We start from the raw sequence: 21,493 nt of genomic DNA on the forward strand, positions 1-21,493 counted from the left end.
AATCTAAGGAATTCACCCTTACCCACAGTAGTGATCGTTGAAACCCAACCAATCTTCTGGATCTATGCCACCATTGCTTTCTGGTTAAACTACTGCCACTCGTGGTGCAATGCATAACTGGGCCGTAGATACAAATTTTCTTGCTGTCTCATTCTAGAAAAATCAGCAAATGATATTTTCAAAGATTGAAAAATTATTAGTATCACTGGAATTCGAATTGAGGGCTCTTTATAAATGGACTTGTTATCTCTTCTACTCACAGAAAAATTCAGTACCCTGTACCCATAAAAATTTGCCAAACATATCAAGATTCCATGATGAGGTAAAACTCAAAAAAAATTTCATTAATGGAGATCTTTTCTTTAATATTCAATATTTTTTCATGAGAAATATTACATACTTCAAAGACACAAATGACAAGGCCCAATAACACTAAAACTAAATTTTTTTTCAAGTTTCCATCAAATGAGACCATGGGCACTATAATCATTCTATGTGCACTTTTAATTTACAGAGGTAATGTAATTTACAATAGGTTGTCATAGACAACAAGCAATCATTTGAAACACTTTTTCATTTCTTTCCATCAACCTTAAGTTTATGATACAAACAAGCATCAAATTCAATGACAACTATAAAATAATACAGAAAACAAGATACAAAACTTGAGAAACATTTGAGTTAACTTAAATGTAGAGAATAAATTACAGTTACTAAACATAGAGGTACTTCAGAATTTATGCGAATTTGAAAAATTTATGCACACGCAAAAACAAAACTACAATATTGAACTGTTACTTTATTACAAGCGGCCTCACTTATATTGCAGCATTGAGACACTACCTCGTGATCCTGAGTTTTTTCCAAATATTTGTCCCTGTTCCACTCACAGTATCACTAACAATGTTAACAGGCACTGAGGAATTTAGTACTAGCTTGGGCGGCAGTTAATAGCTCCTCCATCAGCTCCACTTGATGACCCCTCTGCGTCACCATCCGGTCCCTCACCATCATTTCCATTTAAAGGTGAGATTCGATAACCCATATTTAGTAGCATTACTTCAAAAGGATCAGCATTCATTCGCATTTGATTTGCTGATGCTGCTCTGTCAAGATCCATTACCTCCCTGTCATTCTTAGTCCCATCCTGTAAGACAAAGGTAATTGTTAAAGCAACTTAAATATAGATCATACAAAGATCCAAATCGATCTATTGATTGATAGATTGATCTACTCATTCACATAGCTGATTCTATGATTTTTAGTGATTTCTTGGGCATAAGCACAATATTCTGTCGAAACTATCCACAGTAGATATTTAATATAGATACTACTACACAAATTCATATTGACTGTGATATAATAGGTTCAGAACTCTCTTCTAGAGTGATAAGTGGGTGGTTCATTAACTCCTTAGAAAAAAATAGACAAACATTATTTTGAGTCAATTAAAAAAATTATTTATATACAATTTAATCCTTTTAGCTTGCCACACTTTTCTCAATGTTTTTCCAACTTTTTAAAGCTGTCCAAAAAGTAGAATTTTCAGAAGGTCATCAAGTATTCTATTATTAGCTATTATACGCTATTCAAAATATGCTTTGTGTTGGCGATGCCATTGCTGCTCAATATGAATCATTTTCTGCCAAGCCATTTTTTCAAGTTTGGAAATGATAAGTTACTGGGGGCAAAATCTGATGAATACAGTGGATGCTATAATAATGCAAACTTTGATCCCATAATTTTTTCTGTTGAGACTGTGCAGGTGTGAACCCGTGCATTGTGTTGATGGAAAGAATTTTTCTCAAACAAGAAATTTCTCAAGATAATACCAAATTTGGAGGTATAAGTGAGCTCAATTAAAATATTCAAACAACTTTAACATTTTTAGAAAGTTAGGAAGTATGAAATGTCAATGACAAACTTCTAAAGTTTTCATTCCACACAAATTTTGAGTGACGGTAAATTTATTACTTTCCCCAATATAAGTTCCAGCATTAAGACTTTTTCCAGTAAAAGAATTCAAATGTAAAACTTTGTAAAGTTCAAGAACAGCGATCATGGAGAAAAGACAAAGCAAAGAGATGAATAAAAACTAAATTGAGTTAAACTCGAAAATTGGTAATTAAGAACTGTAAGAAAATGTAATACAATTAAAAGTTACATAGAATGTGAACAGCAGATATTAATACCAGTTATAACAGAATATTCTGGTATACTAAGTAATATTAACATAGTTTAATTTGAAGGAATGAGATTTACAACTTATTTTCTTACTGGAAGTTCGTCCTTCACATGCATTTTTAAACTTTTTTATTTAATATCTGTGCAAATATTCATGGATTCAGGGAGTAATACTAAATGCCAACATCCAATAACTGGCATACCTCTGGCCTTGGACTCCATAGTCGTACCACAGGATCTATTCCACTTGTGGCTAATAGGCACTGTGACGGGTGAGGCAGCAAGCAGTTTACAATAGATTCATCGCCTCTTAACACTTTAGCAATATTTGTAGTCTTTCGGTCCCAAATAAAGAATGAACCATCATCTGAACCAGCCACAACATACTGCCCTTTACTATAAGAAAACATTTTATTTAATAAACATGAATGAGCATAAAAAAATAATTATATTTCAAAGGATAACTTTTAAACTACAATAACACTTAGCTACTTCAAGAAAACTTTATTATTTTCTATTGGTACTTTGATTACAATTTATTATCTTATTTTAAGTTTAATATAATGGAACAAACCTTAGATAATTCATTTCTATTACATATGAGTAAGAATGTGAAATGAAAAAGTTATGCAGAACCAAATATCAACATGCAGACACAAGGCTGGTGCATTAATTCACATTACTAAACACAACTAAAATTGACCAAGAAATGATAGTGGTCCCACAAAATTCGTATTAAAAAGAAAGCATACAGAATTCTAAAATTTGTACTCTTACTCCACAAAACATGACTCAGTAAGATGAAAAAGGATTGTGTTGACCTCCTTAAAGGCACATACCCACCATTTCCATGTAAACTATTTTCTAGTACAGAAAAACTAAGTAAAGTATGTGTGTGAGTGGAGTATGTAGATTATGGTGAATCCTTGCCACTGCATATGCTAGTACTTAAAAAAAAATAAGTACTCTTTGCTCTTAAAAAAAGTCAGTGAAAAATGAGTTGCCATTTTTCTTCTAACTATTTGGAAACAGATAGGGTTTCATGTTTGGGAAAAAAATGGTACATCTACAGCACAATCATGTCCATTTTTTGCATGTTATTACCATTTTTAATTAAATTTTTCTTTACAGCAGTTTGAGATCATAAATCTGATAACCAAGCTCTAATTATGATTCATGGTAGAACCTACAGGATTAACTTGATATTCAATATTTTATTTCTTTCAGCTATTTTAAAACTATTATAAACCATAAACACAGTAACTACCCAACGCTCGGTTTGGTAGGTAACAGTAGAGTTTACCCAGTACTAAGCCCGATGGCGTGTGAAATTCACACATCAGGGTAAGGGGGGCAGTTCCTTTCCCTGTGCCAGTTATGGTTTCCCAGGAAGACCTAAAAGAAAAATCACATAGCTTGGGTGGAGCTGAAGGTGCCAAGAGACTTGCCCCAGAATCGAACCCGGGACCCTCTGGTCAGTAGTCCAACGCTCCACACCCTGGACTTTAAAGCAACATTAATTGATATTTCAATAAAATGCATGTACAATAAATTACAATCAACAGCTTTGTTATTTTAAATTATGTCATTGACTCCTATCAAGGGAAACACAAATGCATAGCATGATAAACAACTAGATGTTGTATTGAATCCATTTGGTACCAGTCTTTAAAAGCTTATATGATCTGTCTTATGACATTAAATGCATTTATTTTCTTAGAATGCTTTTAATAAATATAAACATATCAAGCTATGGGATTGTCATAACTATGTCCTAAATTATTGTGTAATGCATAATTCATTCCTTATTATTTTATTTTTCTACCATTCAGGCCCTGCCTTAAACATGTACCTGTGTCATTTCCTCTTTTGTTGCACCATTGTATAAGCAAATTTGCTGATATTTTATTTTATATCTCTGATCAAAAACAATTGTAGTGCTGTATTCGATCTCTTAATTTACTCTTCCGCTATGAGTCACAGGCTCTTTGGAACATGTATTACAAAATTTCCTACATTGTACAATTTTTGTATTGTATGAAATAATAAATAAATACTTTTATAAATAAACAAATTTTGCACGTATATAATTACTGCATAGGCAAATAACCAGCCCTGAAGATATAATAAACTGATTAACATACTAATAATACAACAAATTTATTAGAAAAATAATTTTAGCATACCAACACATAATATAGCATAAAAATAGTTACGAATGAAACTTGTGAAAAAAATATAAAAATCTGCTAGTCATCTTCAAGGTGCAGTGGGATTTTATATAAATTCCAATTTTCAGGTATCTAAATTTGAGGTTTTGATTTCATTATTTGAAACGATTGCATCTGGATCATTAAAAATATGCAAATTCAGGTTGCATAAATTTGGCATTTCACCGTAGCTATAGTGACCATTTAGAGTGAATTAAAAATTGCCATTTCAGAGAAGTGCTCTCAAGTCTAAGAGTTCAATTAGTACCTTTTTGTGCACCATAATGAATATTGCCAAAAATCTGTAGGAAAATGGGTAGCGCACAAAATAATATCCAATTATCATTGAAATGAATAATTACAGTTATTATTATATCTTTATGCGTCACAGTATATTGTTTGGCTTAAAATTTCATTTTATCCCGGGAGATGCCTCTACGTACCCCCAGCTTCACCCAAGCTGTGTGATCTTTCATGTACCACATATTTCAAGGAGCAACAGGCACCACCTTTTCTGATGGGAGAATTTCATATGCCGCTTAGCTTAGTATTCGGCAAGCTCTACTCACACCAATCTTGGAGTTGATTACTGTGTTTGTTGGTGGTTAATATTAATTATAACCTCAACCTATAATTCAATTATTTCTGAGGAGAGAATAAATCAGGTAAATGAAAATAATCAGGTACTATTTGATAAAGTATATCATTTTTGCTTTTGTAAACATATATAAGTTGATTGTATCAAAATGTTAGCTAGTGACTACACTCTGTACCATTGTGACACATAAATTTGGGTCCCTTGAATTATTTTAATGGAAGACATTTCTGAATAAGATCATACTCCTTAAAGTTCCTCTAGTCGTTATTTTGTACGTACATTGCAAACCCTAAAATTTAGGAATTAGGAAGTCAAAAATTTTAAGTAAAAAACTTCAGATTGGCTCAGATTAATTATTTCTTATACATGTTGCAAAGATATGTTGATTTTGTTCTAGCCTTATTTTTGCTACATCATGACTAATTGGATTACCTAATTTACCATTCCCATTTCCCAGACCAAAATGATTTTAGGAGAATGTATTAAGACAGGTTGATAAGGGAGGAAAGCAAAATATATCATGTAAACAAAATGGTTGATATCTGCACAAGTAGATGCTAGGCCAGTTGTACCACGACAGCATAGAAATATGCAGTCATCCCATGAAACCACAGAAATTTAATAATTTATTTATCAGCTAGAGTTTTTATTTTTTTATCATCATGTTTTCAGATTTGGATTTTTGACTATACTAGAAGTCAATGGAATTTAGGCATCTTCTACTAGATTTAACCTATCCCTGAAGAGAATAAATAACCATAATGTATTATTTTTAAATCGATCCAAACCTTAATTCTCTCAAGTATATTTCATGCATTCACCAAATTAAAGTTATTGTTCCTGATCTCCAAGGCTGTGGTCCTCAGTAATAAATATTGCAAATATTTAAAGAGTTATTATTCCTAACATGGTGGCAGTGTATGAAAACAGAGCACGGAAACAATTCACTTACCTTCCAAAAAAATTTGCTTCTTTTATATCAGTTGTAGTGTTGCAGTGACCACAAAACCGAACTTCATAGTCCAATGCTAGTTTCCGCCAAGCTTTCTCTTTCTCAGATGTGTTCTTTGCTCGAGCCTGGGAAAACAGGCTTTGATGTATATTTATTCTGCTGGGCTCTTCTACATCTCCAGGGCCTGATCCTGTTCCTGAGTCATCCTCTGCATCTTCATCATCTTCTGCAGCATCATCTATGCAGGAAATATAAAAACCACAAGGTGCAAATATGAAATATCAATTCAATTCCGGTAAAATTAGAATACCATACAGATATGAGCCTGATTTGAAGAGGAACTTGGTTGAATTTTCAAAAGCTTTCAAACAAGAATGGCTCTTGAAATGTGAATACAGTATTTCTCCATCTGCAAATAGTTTAAATGCTATAACCCATATATATAGTGAAATATCTTCCCTATACTAACGAGTATGTGAACATGAATAACATCCAAATGCCGCAAATTTGTGAAGCACCCCACAATGCAATTATGGGTGATTACAAATTTTACAAAATACAATCATAATATTATGACTACATGTATTTAAGTACATACTCATAAAACTGATCTGTTCATTTACACTCCCTTGGATATTCACTTTCAATAAATAAGAATAGCTGGTTTAACTTGCATACAAAAATTTGAAGCAAAAAAACTTCAGATTGTATCAGATTTCTTATTTATTAAATATCCAAATGAAAATCAGGATGTTCATGCTAACAACTCCAGTCAAGCTAAATGACTTTCTGGGCATAAACTTATACACCTACAAATTCCAAAGAAACTGCGGGAGATGCCGCAACAGTAACTTTTAACGGAGTCATCCGCTAATGTGCATTTCAATGCCACAATTTCAGAGTATAAAAATCATTCGCCTTGACTGGGATTCGAACCCAGAGAGGGATCTGGGTTCGAATCCCAGTCAAGGCGAATGATTTTTACACTCTGAAATTGTTGCATTGAAACTTACACACCTTTTAGGATTATAATTATTATTTTAACATTTTCTAGAAAATGATTGCTATCAACTTACCAGATTCAGGGGGAACAACCTTCTTTAAGTACTTAACTCGTGAACTTTTATTTTTCTTTGTTTCATTGGCTGTGTTAGAGGAAAGACCAGAGTCAGATGCAGAAGGAGACGCAGGTGGTGCCATTGACACAATGTCCCGGTAGAGTGTTCGGCAGGCATGACTATGAGCATGCTCGGGGAAACGATCACGGAATGCTGACAGGCACTCCCAGGCTTCCTTTGTCCACTGAAGTTCATGCAGGCATCTTGCTAGCCTTAATTAGCCATTAGAAAGATCTAAAATTAGTTGAAGCCTTTTGCAAAAGAAAAATAAATGGTTAAATAAATTAACTGAATGTAAATAATGGAAAATTCAAGGCCAACGAAGTAGATCCCATTCATCCGTCATCCTCATTGGTGCTATTAGGTGGTATTGAGTGAATTCAAAATGAATGCTATTAGAGAAACTCACATAAAGGATGATGCATATGGGCAAATAAATATAAAATATTTACAGCATTACTAGGTAGAAAGCATATTTTATGCCTACATTTGTCACACACTTAATGGGAAAACAAATCTATTTCAAAATAAGGAGACATTTATTTCTGGTTAAACAACTGCAAAATTGACATTGACATTATGAATCTATCTCAGTATAACTGATTCAAGAATTTAAAAAAAATACAGAAAAACTACCCAGTTCTGAAAAAGTTGAAAAACAGAAATTAAAATTCCATGTATCTATTATATTCTTTAGTTCAGACTGTTTATACCCTTAAAATAGATACAAGTATCAAAATATAAATGTACATCTCTAAACATACCTCTTACCCTCCTTCAAGGATGGTACCCTAACACCCCCTGCCACATGTTTCTCAGCAGCTTAATGGATGAAGGCAGTATGCTCACAGAGACTCTTTATAGGCATTCACGATTCAATTTATACAATAAATGAATCCTTCAATTTCAAATAATTCATTACAAAAATATGCAACTATAAATTCTCAGCATTTAGCATGCATTTTCTGTTTATAAGCTGATTCGAATTGGCATTATATAACACAGCATTGCCTTACACGAACTCGAATGATATAGTAGTTATGCCATTATGCGATAAATAAACACAAATTATTTGATGATAACCATCTTTACTGATGTTAAATTAAATAATAAATAAGCAAATGACTTCCTTACCTAAAATGAGCCTTTAGATGGTTAGGATCAATTTGAAGAGCCAAATGGCAATCTCTGAGAGCTGAATATATGTCACCATCCCTGAAAAAATATTTAACAGATTTCTATACACACATATGACTTTATTTTAATTGCTTCAAATAAGGGTCCTTTATGTAACTGTCACATAGAGAGGTACATTTTTGATGAAGTTTTCAGGAATCAATTGCATAAATATGAAAGTTAAGTGATTGTTCAACAATTAATATTAACTGCACAACATTGCTGGAAATTATTTTTGCTTTTACCAGGTGTAGAATTGTGAGATGCAGATTTCAGACAACAGACGGTTTGCAAATGCATTTTGTAGAATAAAGATTTGACACTTATGCTATTTTTTTGCACCATCAACAAGTATCAGATGCGCATGAGCCATAAATTGAAAAAGTGTTTGGATAGTGTTGTGTTGCTGTGTTCAATGTGTCAAAATTTACACAAAACAAAGAGCATTCGCAGACAGCATTAATTTTTTGTTTTCATTCCAAGAAAACTGCTGCTGAATCATACCGAATACATCAAGCAGCCTTATGGTGAGCATGCTCCATTGCAAGATATGCGTGAACACTGGTTTAGACGTTTCAAAATAGGTGACTTTTAAGTTAGAGACAAGAAACATGGAAAACCACCAAAAAGATGTGAAACAATGGCTCGATGAATTGTTCGCAGCAAAGGGGAAAGATTTTTACTGGAGTGGTATCCACAAATTGCCTGAAAGATGGGAAAAATGTCTAGATAGCAATGAGGCACTCTTTGAATAAAGCTCTTTTTATCATTCTTATTATTTTGGTATTTTTTAATCATAATTAGACATTCAAGAGTAACATTAAAGGAATTTCTTAAGTAGTGAACCACCCATTGGAAGGTAAACTAAACCATGGATCTCCAGTCAACTTTGGTTAAGATCTGACTAAGATTATATTGACTGAGATAAGATTAACCACGCTTGGCATGTAGGTGCCAGGCATGGCTAGCATAATTCAAATTCTGAAATGCATTCAAAACACTGTATGGCTGTTTTTCTGTGTCCATCACACAACTACAATAGACAAGCCGATAGTAATTAATACACTCACCATCCTCTCTTCATGTATGCTGCTGCTCGGTTGCCATGAAGTATAGCAGACAGGGGACAAATAGAAATGGCTTGATTATATAAGTTAATGGCCACAGTATACTGCTGCTTTTCAAAAGCATCATTTGCCTGAAATATAAGACACAAAATAATTACTAATTCACAAGTAGATATTTTATTGAACATTAAAATCCTTTAACTTTTTTAAATGAAAATTTTGATTCCTCAATATGAATCTGTGGACTGATAGACAAAACCTATTTCTGACGTAAATACGCAGTGAAGCTTGAATAAAATATTTTGGACCATTACACTAAAATAAAATTACACAAAAACAATGTATGTCATAAAATAAATTACAGTAAGCCCTGACTATTAGTTATGCTTATTGGAATACTTGCTCTTCAAAACATATTTTAAGCTTCCATTGCACTTTTAAACATAGATTAAACCACAAAATGCAGTTAAAATGTAATAACATACTAAAGTTATTGTCTTCCACTTGGTAAAAATGGTTTTTATTGAAATAACAGACTTCCAAAAAGTAGGCCAGAACACTTGATATTTTGGGGCTTTGCTCTTTAGTATCAGCAGTAGTAGTATTAAGGGGAGGCAACCGACAGCTGAGGTCATTTGCGCCATAGGGGATGGACAGGAAAGGATGAAGGGTGGAGAGAGACCCGTCATCAGCATTAGCCTACTCTTTACGAAAGACGCCAAAGGGTCCACAGCTTAACGTCCCATCCGACAGACGGCAGAGCTCACTCAAAAGTGCCCTCTACACGGCACCTCAACTAGGGATCAAGATAACACTGAAAAATATTCAACACCACCCGGATTTGAACCCGGGCCTTCTGGGTGGGAAGCCAGTATGATAGCCACCACACCATCTCAATCCCCTTTAGTTTCAGTTCTTAGCTATTATTATGAAAGTGGAAAGAGCCACAAATGATAAATTATAACTGCTAATTATTTCTTACAATGAAAATAGATGCTTCATGTGAACTCACAATTGATGCGCAAAACTAATCTGCAGTAATCAACCAATATCTAGCTCAAAAATTCTTAATTTGATGATGACATACAGAAAAGTTCAACACAAAAAAAGAATTACTTCTAATTACACCATTACAGAATACTGATTAGAGGATTCTTCACAACATACATTAGGCTACAGAATTCATTGTCTGAGGAAATTGTTTTCATTAAACATTGAGTCATTAGAGAAAATATTTATTTCCACTATTAGAAGTAATTGTTGTAACATTTCTCGATACAAATATAATTTCCTTCTTTATAACTTAAAATTTAGCATTGGTTTGCCTGCCATTTATTACTTTAATGCCATCAGTTTTACATTCTAAATCTTTAGAAAAATCAAATGTTAGTATTATTTTTATAAAACATAAATATATAATAATCAAGATGGTTGGGTAATACACACACCAACATACTTATCCAAGGCTTCTGAGTTTGAGACCTCAGGGATACGTATTATGCCATCTGTCCGGTGATTCAATCCCTGAGATACCAGGCCAGAAGCCAAGGGCTTACAAGGATCCCGGAAGTACACTGACTACCAGAGATGCCCACAGAGAAGCAAATAAAACTGAGGCAGTCCAAAAGCTTTCCTCAACAGTCTATTTTGAAGATATCATACCTTGAGTTTGAGAGCTTCTGCTCTGAAAGGTAATGGTGGTTTCTTGAGGACAATATTGTGACCACATGACTGGGTGGGCATTAGAGAACTAGGTTTGTTAGGTACTTTGGATGCACCAAATGTGACACCATTAGTGCCATTTGCTACCCCCTTTGTAGTTCCTCCATTGAAGATTCCACCATCTTTCCCTCCACCCAACTTCAATCCAAGGCTGCAACCATTTGCCTCAAAATGGATGAGCTCTGAAAAATATCCAAACGACAGCACTCTGTAATTATTCTAGTGTCTTGATTTACTAACATTATTCAAACTTTAATTGATGCTAACAAATGCACAGTAAAATCTCATATTTTCAAAACTAAGGGGAGTGAAAAATGGAACTTTAATGTATTTAAATTCAAAATAAGATTATTTTTGATCATGATTCCAAATTTGAACAGCAATATCTCATTTCTGATTTAATTGTCTGTTAACATAACAAGCATAATGACCTTTCAAGGTAGTAATTTATTTTTGTAATGATATGCTTATGATAGAAGGGATTTTGGCATAAGTATTTGGTGAAAAAAAATCAGAAAATTAATGCCTAACCAGGGAGTGAATAAGTTGGGGAGTGGCATTCCATCCAGCAACCTAACCTAATGAAATTAATGATTTGGGGCAGTTATTGGAACAGCATCTTTCTCAATTGTCTTCATCTCCTACCTCTATCAAGAAACTTACCCCATCATGCCTTATTCATCTTTTACTCTCATTTCCATTTAAATAGCCAAATAAGTCACTTTTAACATCAAGCTTTGTTGAGATTCCCTTTCATAATTATTCACTTTCCCAAGTATCAAAACTACGCTAATAAAATTTTCTTTCAAACACTTTCTGGGATAATACATGATAATTATACATCCAAAATGCTCCTCTTCAAATAATAAAAGAAATTTGATACATTCCTGGTTGTTTTCAATCAGTTATTGCAAAAGCAACATTTTCTTTTTTATTGGTATGCATATGTGAAATACAAAATATTTCTTAAGTTAAATCATTTTCATTGTTTTAATTTTATACTTTGATCTTTCGCAAAAGTTAAGAGATTTTACAAGCCACCAAGCAAATAGCACTTCCGACTTAAGACCAAATTTACTCAATGCCTTCAAAATGTATCCTGATCATGAGCCAAGAAATGCATGCACTTTTATTGTAGAAGGACATAGATCAATTAATATACAAACTTTGGGAAGACTTCTGATAATCATCCAGGGATGATCCAGATATATGGCCGTCATACGTCTTGGGCTTTCTTTTATTGTTTATATCAAAGAGATATATTTGTTCTCCACCTAGATTAACTAGTAATTCATTTCCATCTGCGCCAAATGTGAGATACGTAGCAGCCAAATTCCGACATCTTTTTCTGTAGTCTTGAAGTCTTTTAGGAAGATGACCTACAATAATAATTAACACATTTTAAAGACAACAAAGAGTAATTTTATACTAAAAAATCACAATTTTAAAAATTAACAAGATATTTAAAAAAATGTCATGCAAACATGACACTCGGAATGAAAATACCAAATCGCTTTTCAGATGTTTGCTGAGCTATTTTTTTCATTATTAACCACCCTCAAATGCAATTCATATTTTTAAATAATTAAGTTTTGTGGGAAAGATTTATTCTGGTGGAAGCCTAATATAAAGATTTACAATAGTAATAATAATTCCAAATATTTAAACAGGTAAACTATCAGGATCACCTTATAACAACATAATGGTATATTTTAATAAATCTGTTCTTTTAAATTCAATTACTAAGAATGAAGGGCAAAATGTAGCTTCACTTCAGATGTTTAACTCACAAAAAGCTTTCCAGGAACACATGTGCCATTACTATAAGAAAGCCTGCATTCCAGGTATTATAATACACAATTGTAATCCTCATGATATACATACCTGCAACAAAATACTGAACACAACCTAATGAAAGATTGTCCACTTCCTCTCTATCAACTACTGGAGTGTTATTTTCACTTTCTGTTTCAGCATTCGACTGAGGAGTACTACTTGGAGGAAACTAGAAATAAAGCCGACAAAAATTACACTCTCAGTCTCTCTGTATCCAAATTAGTTAATTACAATGCTGAAAGGCAAAAATGAAAATATGAACTATTATGATGAAAATGAGGCCAGTAAAATTAACATACTTACTATGGGTCAATCTTGAGTTTCTAATATCATTAAATTTTCCATGATCCATTAAATTTGATTGGGATATGGAGGAGATTGCTTTCAGAAACCAATAGGACCACAGGAAAACTGTACTGTGCTAACCTTTACTACTTGAGTACTATTAGCCTACATTAGGTGGTATATGTATACTTTCACCTGCCTGCCCAATTTTGTGAAACTGGCTTGAGCAGACGTGTTTAATTAACCAGTTCCTTCCCCCAGGGATAAGGCAGTTATGTGTGTCTGTATGTATGTATAAGTGAGTTAACATAAATGTTAAGTTGAACCTGATGTCTTGGTTGAAATTCTTTGTCAGTTTAGTAGCTTCTGATGACTCATACATTATTTATCAGACAAGGACGAAGATATGAAAAGCAAACACCATTGCAGTGCATAATATACAATCCAGAAATAACATTTAGCATTCCTCCTTTACATGAATATTTAATCTCTTGGATACTGGCAGAAATTTCATATTACACAAAATTGATTTATCACACCAAGTTTTGGGCTTGTGTCACTGAAACATGGTCAATGAGGCAAATGGATGAGCATAACTTGGCTATGTTTGCTAAGAACCCTTATTATGCTGGTGTGAAATTCCTGAAATCATAACCTAGAAAACTATAGGGAAAAATAAAAATTTGATGTCATTTAGGTCTAAACTTTATCAGTTCCTGAGTGAAACAATTCAATACAGTAGATGAATTCATGTACCTCTCAGTAGATAAATTATTTTATTCTTATCTACACAGTTACTGCTTCTGTTTACTGTCTTTTTTATTTATGGCTGTACTCTTTGAATTCAAACTCTAATTGCAACGTATTTTGTTGGTGTGGAATATGTGCAATCAACGTGGTATGTTCCATACATGTCTCAAGCATATATTTTAGGAACCGATAAACATCATTACATTATAGAGGGTAGCCTTTTAAGATGTAGGAGCGGAGAAGAATTGAAAAAGTGGAACGCACAGAAAAGAAAACAAATCAACAAGTTCGAGGAATGGTAGAGGAAGAGAGAGGGTTGTTAGGATAAATCCAAAGATAAAAATGGATGCAGCACATATTGCTCTGCAATGAAATGTTGAAGAGGGGAGAATGTTGCATTGGCAATGCAGGGAGAGGAAAAAATAAGTCATACTGGGTGGAATGTATGCAGAGTTTAAAAATGGTTTACTGCCATTCAGGGTGTTATGAGATAACTTTTGGGTTAGATTGTGTTTATAAGTGTAGCAATGCTTAGTCCCCAATCCCATCAAAAAACTACCTTGACCAATAGACCACTCTTAATGAAATAATTCATGCCCTAATCTCTGCACACATTTTATCACTTTCTATTATCGCTCTTCCTCACAATTTTAAAGGTTTCACTAGGCCTAAATTTTTTTCTTCACATTTTTATATAAACTCCATTTTTTCATATTTTTAACACTTTCTAATCTCACTAGTTTTAGCCAGCATATTATGAATCTGTTTTTCACATTCTATAATTACACCACCATCGATCAACTACATACAAGCTCATATTATTCTTTCCATATGTAATGCTAAATACCTTAAGACAGGAGTTGATGTGCGTCAAGAAAAAAATCATCAACAACTCCCTTGAAAATTTTGTCAATTCCTTGAAGAGATTTTCAGGGGATTGTCATTTAACAAGTGATGATTTTTACATTTATTTATTTGAAAAAATGACTGATGCATTCCTTGAATATTTTTATAAACTGACAAGAATTTTTATATACACAGAGTAAAACTGTGCTAAAAATGCGATATCATGCCAAAGATACATTTATTGTAGCCCCAAGAACCTTCCTATTGATACAGGAGCAGAATCTAATTCTTAAGATGTACCATTAACTACTTGAAATCCTCCTTTATTTCAACCCAACATAAGTTTTCAATCTGCTCTAGATGATTACCTGTTAGCATCAGTCAGTATAAATTAGGCTATAGATACATATTTACTCCATCCCCACTACTTCTAACACAGTGGACAGTGAAAGATTTCATCATTAATTTTTTGATCACCTTGTAACAACTACACTGTTGTGATGAGCAACGCGCAGCTGAATTACAATGAAAGCTTTCTTTTTGTCCAAACAACCATTCTACCAAAATATGACTCCGACAATAAGGTTCACAAACTTGTACAGTACTAGTCTGCACTTATCCTATATTTCACGTCCTTGAAATTACCAAAAATAAATCTTAAAATTAGAAAACAATCTGAGGTAAATGGAACGGCTTTGAGTACAGGATCTTAAAAGAAAAAAAAGGGCTAGGTATAAATCTTTATTGAATATACCCATCAAGTAAGACTCTGTAGTAATTTTTAAAATAGTCAAATCATGAGGTAAATATAGCAGAAACCACTAACATCCTAGAAGACTGGAAAAACGTCTAGGGAGATGAAAAGGGGGGAAAACATGGAAATATAAACTTTCAAAAATTTTAAGAGTAAAATATATTACAACTGCCGCTAAGATACCAAAGAGAAAATGATGAAAGACAAGCCAAATTCTTTCACGGTCAACATACATTAAAACTAAACTGATTTCAAGAGGCTTGAATGAAATTATTTTTTAGCAATATCCAAAAACCCTAAAATTTTATCTGTTACACAAGATATTTCCAATTAGGCAAGTCAAATGACAATATGGGGCATTATTTAGGTAACACATTATGATCATCCAGTGAATATTAAAATTTAGATACTGACCTGAACACTTGTCAACTTAATCATCCTACGATCATAGAGGCGAACATAGGGATCATTTGCACCAACAGCAATAAGCTCAGGGCGCAATGGATTTACAGCGAGGCACTTGGCTTCTGCATAGTGCCCCAAATGGTCCAAAAGATTTATTAACACATTTGCTACATCAGGAGTTGAACATGACTGAGGAGAGCGTAGATCAAATTGACTGAAATTAAAAAAGTTCAAGCCTTAATATCAACTGGAACAAAAGCAATTACTTAGCAATCTAAATTATAATTTAATCGTTTACATTGTGCTTAAAACCACCACAACATATTTATACTTTTTTTGGGAAAACCTTGCTGCACTACCATTACGTATGGGACATGGTAGTCCAGTGGGTAGAGTGCTGGGCTATTGACCACAGGACCCAGGTTTAATTTCAGATGATCCATCTGGGTACCCTCAGCTTCACCTAAGCTGTGCTCTGCCCACACTTACTAAAACTTATGGTTGATCACTGTGGTTGGTTCCATCACGCACTAACAAAAATACCACCTACTGATCAAAATTCTTCCACTGTATTCAACCTGAAGGTTTTCCTGATATGTGAAGGTAGAGATTAATCTGAACAAAGCATTAAGGTGAGTGAAATTCCCACATTCATGGTTAGAGACTAAATCCTTCCCTTAGTTATAATATGATGATAGCAAAAAATATTGCGTGTATTTTTAGATAGGATTTTCCAAAAGCATTACAAAGGACTTTAACTCTGTGACTATATTAAGAAGTAGCAGAATGCTCTCCTTACCAAGACACCATGGCCCGTAATCATCACAAAGAATCTTTAAAAAAATTTGTTTGTTGAAAATTAGTTGAACCATGTTTATAGTGTTTAAATAAAATCAATAAAATATTTAGATTAGCAAGCACCTCAATGTCCTTTTCTTCTCATAAATGAAAGACAAGGAAGCAAAATGTTTCTCCCGGTTTCACATTCCCATTTTTGTTGTTTCTGTGTCCAGTACCACATCCATTCTTTATACTTTCACACGGGCACGTCGTCTTACAAGTTTAATGAATGCTTTGTTTGCAAATAAGTCTCCAACTTTAGTTTACTAGAGTTACATCATTAACATAGGGGTATCACACCAAAAATTCGGTAAAATAAATTGGTGAGAGTATTGATGATAACTCTATCACGTTCTTGAAACAAGTGCCTCAGGTATTAAAGAAACTACCAACATTGGCCAAGGCATTTCTTAGTCACACATACCTTTCCTATTATATGTGATAAATATTTCCAAAAGGTGTGAGTTTTCTATAAGAAACTCCTTTAGACATGTGGTGTTACACTAATTTAGGCAAGTTTTTAAAGAACATTGTGAATTCACAGTGATAACCCATTCCCTCCATGGAGTCTGATTTAAGTGAGTGTCTCATTTCTTCTCACTCATGTACCGTATTTTCCCATCGATAAAGTGCATGTTATCTATACAAAAATGTCCAGATGATTGAAAAAATGACCATGCACATTATGTAATGCAAATTGAAATAACCCAAACATAGACATATTTATACACACACTATATATAATTTTTACACTCATATATATATATATATATATATATATATATATATATATATATATATATATATATATATATATATATATATATGTATAAACAGATGTGCAGCCTCTATACGCGTTCAAGATAACTATGAAGCCCTGGGCACGTAGTATCTATACAAATTCATGAGCACTACAAAGTTCTAGGTGCACAATATCGATGGGAAAATACAGTAATTTGTGTTGTTTAATGTATGTCATATTATAGTCATGGGATTAATGTCTTTAGTGAACCTCATAATAAAAGAAGTTGTTGATCTGCCGTGAGACAAGAGTGTGCTAATAGCTGACTGACATCATCAAAATGATCACAATGTGAAGAAGAAGGTTGAATGCAATTTTTGGAAATTCATCAGTCAATGTGCTGCAAGAAAGTTAAAATTCATACTGGAACCTAAATCTTTTGAAATTGCAAGATGTCTGTGACAGTTATTTGCTTCTTATATTGATGGAGGGAGGAGTTGGCATATATAAAGTGGTGTGAAGATGAATTTTAGTTTCGACTTGATCATCAGTTCAGACAGCTGGTATGCAGACTGGACAAAGGAATTGTAAATGGCTGGAATTTAGAAACTCAAATTCAATAACTGTTATAACTTCGTGGAAGTGGACTGTCACGCACAAGTGGGAATAATGTGCCAAGTGGAACAACATGAATATCATCAAGGACAGGCACAACACCAGCCGCAATCATATCTGGAAGAATCCCCATGGCAACAACATTTCTGTGATGGTTACATGTTTGAGTTGCCGCTGCATACAAGAAGGGTTCTCTGGCCTCCCAAGCCTCATTTGTCATTTCTATTGTGTTTTTTCTAAGGCAAAAAAATTTCTAAATCGGCCTCAATTATACAATGCATGCAATATATCAGGCATTTATCGAATATCATTCATTATCACTCAGGCTCGTTGGCAGAGGTAAGGCAAATGCCACCTGCCATCTGATTCAGGGCGTTATTAGAACAACCATTCAAACTACATGACATGTTTGTTGATTAAGAGAAAATAATTGGCCATAGATAGGTTTTGAAATAGTATTTGTCATGTCCTAATGGTTTGACATGGTGGGTTTACTCTGGCACTGCAATCAATATTAGGAGGCATTTATGGTATCAGATTCATACACTGAGATGTGATTTACATCTTCTGTCAGAGGCAATTAAAAGACCAAGGTAGTCCAGGGGGTTGGGTATTTGACTCCTGACCGTAGGGCCTGGGTTTGATTCCTAGGCACACTTCTGGGCACCCATAGCTTCATCCAAGATGTGTGATTTTTCAGGTATTAGAACTTCCTGGGAAAACATATGCTGCAGAGGGAATGGAACTGTCCTCCACAACACTGATGTGAAAATTTCATCCACCATTGGGTTTAGTACTAGGTGAGCTCCACTCTCACCTATCAAATGGACCTTTGGGTTGAAAACTGTGGTTCAGTTTCGAGGCAATTAAATACCATGTCATTTGAATAATTTTGCACCAGTCAAAGGTAGGAAAAATGGCAAAAAATAGTGTCTTACATCTAATTTGTATTACTGTTTGATTTTCACTTTAAAATGATTAAAGACATGGAAATTTAAGAATAAAGTCAACAGAAGTATTATTTTTCGTGAGGGACATCTTGTTGATTATATATATTAAACGTTTTTACTTATTAGGCATAGGCACACGTTTTTAAAACTGTTTGAGTTACCATGCTGGTTGGAATTAAACATTTCATTCAGTGTTAAAACTGAAATTGCATGCAAATTCACTGTCAAGACATATGTGCTGACGTCAGGATATGAAATCTATATAATCCAAACCTGTTAATTTTTTTATTTATTTTGCATATTGGTCTTACAAACCAATAAATTTGCGAGTATAGTGCCACGGTAGGTTTCTAGGATTGCTGGAATTACCATTTCAAATGCTACCTAATCACACTACTTCATGTAAATACAAGCATATTGTATAATTTCCCCATCAGCAGAATCATTAAAAATAATTCCAAAACACTTTGAAATAACAAGTATGTATGCAGGCTGGTATGTTTATTCAGTAAACAAAATGGTGTATCTTTTTACTGCCATTAAGTAACATGGTATTACATGACCTCTGCCCAACAATTCTGGGTAATGATGTGAGATTCATTCATGTACTCTTGGAAATGCTGCTGGAATCTCACATTCAGAGCTCTACTCAAACCATGCTATTATGACAACCAGATTACTACAGAAGATTTGAGGTCAGTAAGGAGGCAATAGATCAGAAAACCACTTATTACTCTAAATCAGAATAATGTAATGTGTATGGTTTGAATAAGAAACTTACCGAACAGTGCCATCTTCAGATGCACTCCAAAACATATAGGGTAAGTTTGGAGCAGTAGCAAGACGTTTTACCCTAGCAGTATGACATGTAAGACACTGAGTAGCTTCTCCAGCAGTAACATCATGCACACGAATGCGATAGTCTCCAGCTCCTGTTACTAGGGTGTTTTCATTTGAGGGCAAAAACTAAAATAAAAAGTGTAGATACATTCGCAAAGGATAAATTTCTTGTATTGACCAATTACTACGATAACAAATGTGCAAATTACCGATTAAATATTTCATAAGGACAATTAACATCGAAAATTTTAAGTAAACTTAATCTTATATTTCATATTAAACTACGCTAAGTAGAAAGTGCTAATAAGAAATCTTCCCACAAAAAACTTCGGTTTGCTTCATTACATGGCAATAACCAATTGCTATTTTTCCTTTTAAGCAAAGTACCCACGAGAAAGCTCTTAAAATAATGCAATCTATATTAACACACTGTAAATTGCAATTAGAGTTGAAACAAAGCATAAGCAAATCATTACTCACCTTCACTGAGAAGATGTTCCCAAGGTGCCCAGTTGATATTGTATGGATTTTTTTATATCTGAATGGATCCCAGAGTATAACTAAGACATCATCTGATGCCGATGCTAGAACACTAGATAAAAGTCGTCAGTTTAAATCTTAAGTATTAATTATGAAGTAGTACCAATCTCTGCCTGATACTTACGTTCCAGACTCACTCCATTCTAAACAGTTAACACAACCAGAATGACCTTCTAGTTCTTTTTCCAAACCCAAACGATTAACAAAATCTTCAGTGACATGCATTGACTGCTTGAATTTGTACGAGACATTTTCCTAAAACAAAAAAATGAAACAACAGTGTGACAAATAAACTAGTCAACTGGGGTGCCATGGGTGGGCAAACGTCATTACCTTTATTTCTCTGGTCCTAAGCATTGGTAAAACATTGTGTCCTGACACCGGAGTTTTCATCATCATGGAAAATTAGTTTTCCAATAGGAGAATCATTAGATCTTATACAGAGTGAAACTATATTCTAATGACGCAAGAGTAAGAAATGCCTTGCCATTGTGAAGTTCCAAAGCATCCGCCTGGAATTGATGGATAGATATAATTGTAAAGTGAATTCCAACGAAATTGGTAAGACGACATGTAAGGGTATGAATTATAAGTGTTGTAGAGCCACATTAAATAGACAGCAAATCCAAAGTGACTAAGGCTGATGTCAACTTTTAATTTCCCATGACATTTAGACAGTTACTGAAATGACAACTGGGTTTGGCAATAGCATACAAGTGCAATGCATGAACTCTTGTAAAACATAATTATTCATTCGTAACTTAAAATAAATGACTAAGGACAAAAAGACCTACTAACTATAAGCAAACATCACTCTGAGCTTCGAAGCCATCGCAAGACTAGATCAGCAACACATAACTCTCGTTAAAAAGAAGTACTTATTCAATATATAAGCATAAAATAACAATAGGTTTTAACGTAACTCATTTTAGATGCCCTAAGTAATTAGATTAAACACCGTAGTTCCAGTACCCCTATCCACAACAACAGAGCGTAGCGAAACAAACTTATGATGTTGGCAGCCCAGATTACTATTTATCTTCAGTCACATGTTTATAGTGGA

The 21,493-nt window shown here is 33.8% G+C and overlaps 1 protein-coding gene across 3 annotated transcripts; it reads right to left on the minus strand.

Annotated features, from left to right (window-relative positions):
• Positions 1-356: 356 nt before the first annotated feature.
• LOC139694434 (WD and tetratricopeptide repeats protein 1-like) lies at positions 357-21,460 on the minus strand. Of its 3 annotated transcripts, none has more exons than XM_071593034.1 (15): positions 21,354-21,460; positions 20,764-20,942; positions 20,555-20,685; positions 20,371-20,482; positions 19,832-20,016; positions 15,913-16,117; positions 12,912-13,032; positions 12,194-12,406; positions 10,968-11,209; positions 9,309-9,436; positions 8,197-8,277; positions 7,021-7,274; positions 5,945-6,182; positions 2,388-2,580; positions 357-1,147 (listed from the first exon to the last, which is right to left on the minus strand). In XM_071593034.1, exons 2-15 carry the CDS (start codon positions 20,827-20,829, stop codon positions 932-934), a joined length of 2,385 nt encoding a protein of 794 aa, XP_071449135.1. In that variant the 5' UTR covers positions 20,830-20,942; positions 21,354-21,460; the 3' UTR covers positions 357-931. The 3 variants fall into 3 exon arrangements, with proteins under 3 accessions (XP_071449135.1, XP_071449117.1, XP_071449127.1); XM_071593016.1 differs by having other exon boundaries at positions 21,229-21,406; XM_071593026.1 differs by having other exon boundaries at positions 21,225-21,406.
• Between the last annotated feature and the right edge of the window lie 33 nt (positions 21,461-21,493).

Source organism: Hetaerina americana, unplaced genomic scaffold, assembly GCF_022747635.1.
Source record: "Hetaerina americana unplaced genomic scaffold, ioHetAmer1.1.p SCAF_1, whole genome shotgun sequence".
Classification (NCBI taxonomy): Eukaryota; Metazoa; Arthropoda; class Insecta; order Odonata; family Calopterygidae; genus Hetaerina; species Hetaerina americana.

Bases quoted from the DNA above. Each gene is read 5' to 3' on its own strand.
- LOC139694434 (XM_071593034.1), bottom strand. From the start codon at position 20,829: ATGATGATGAAAACTCCGGTGTCAGGACACAATGTTTTACCAATGCTT. The intron at 9,437-10,967 runs GTATGATATCTT...CTTATATTTCAG, and splicing joins CAGAAGCTCTCAAACTCAAG to GCAAATGATGCTTTTGAAAA. The intron at 8,278-9,308 runs GTGAGTGTATTA...ATATTTTTTCAG, and splicing joins GCATACATGAAGAGAGGATG to GGATGGTGACATATATTCAG.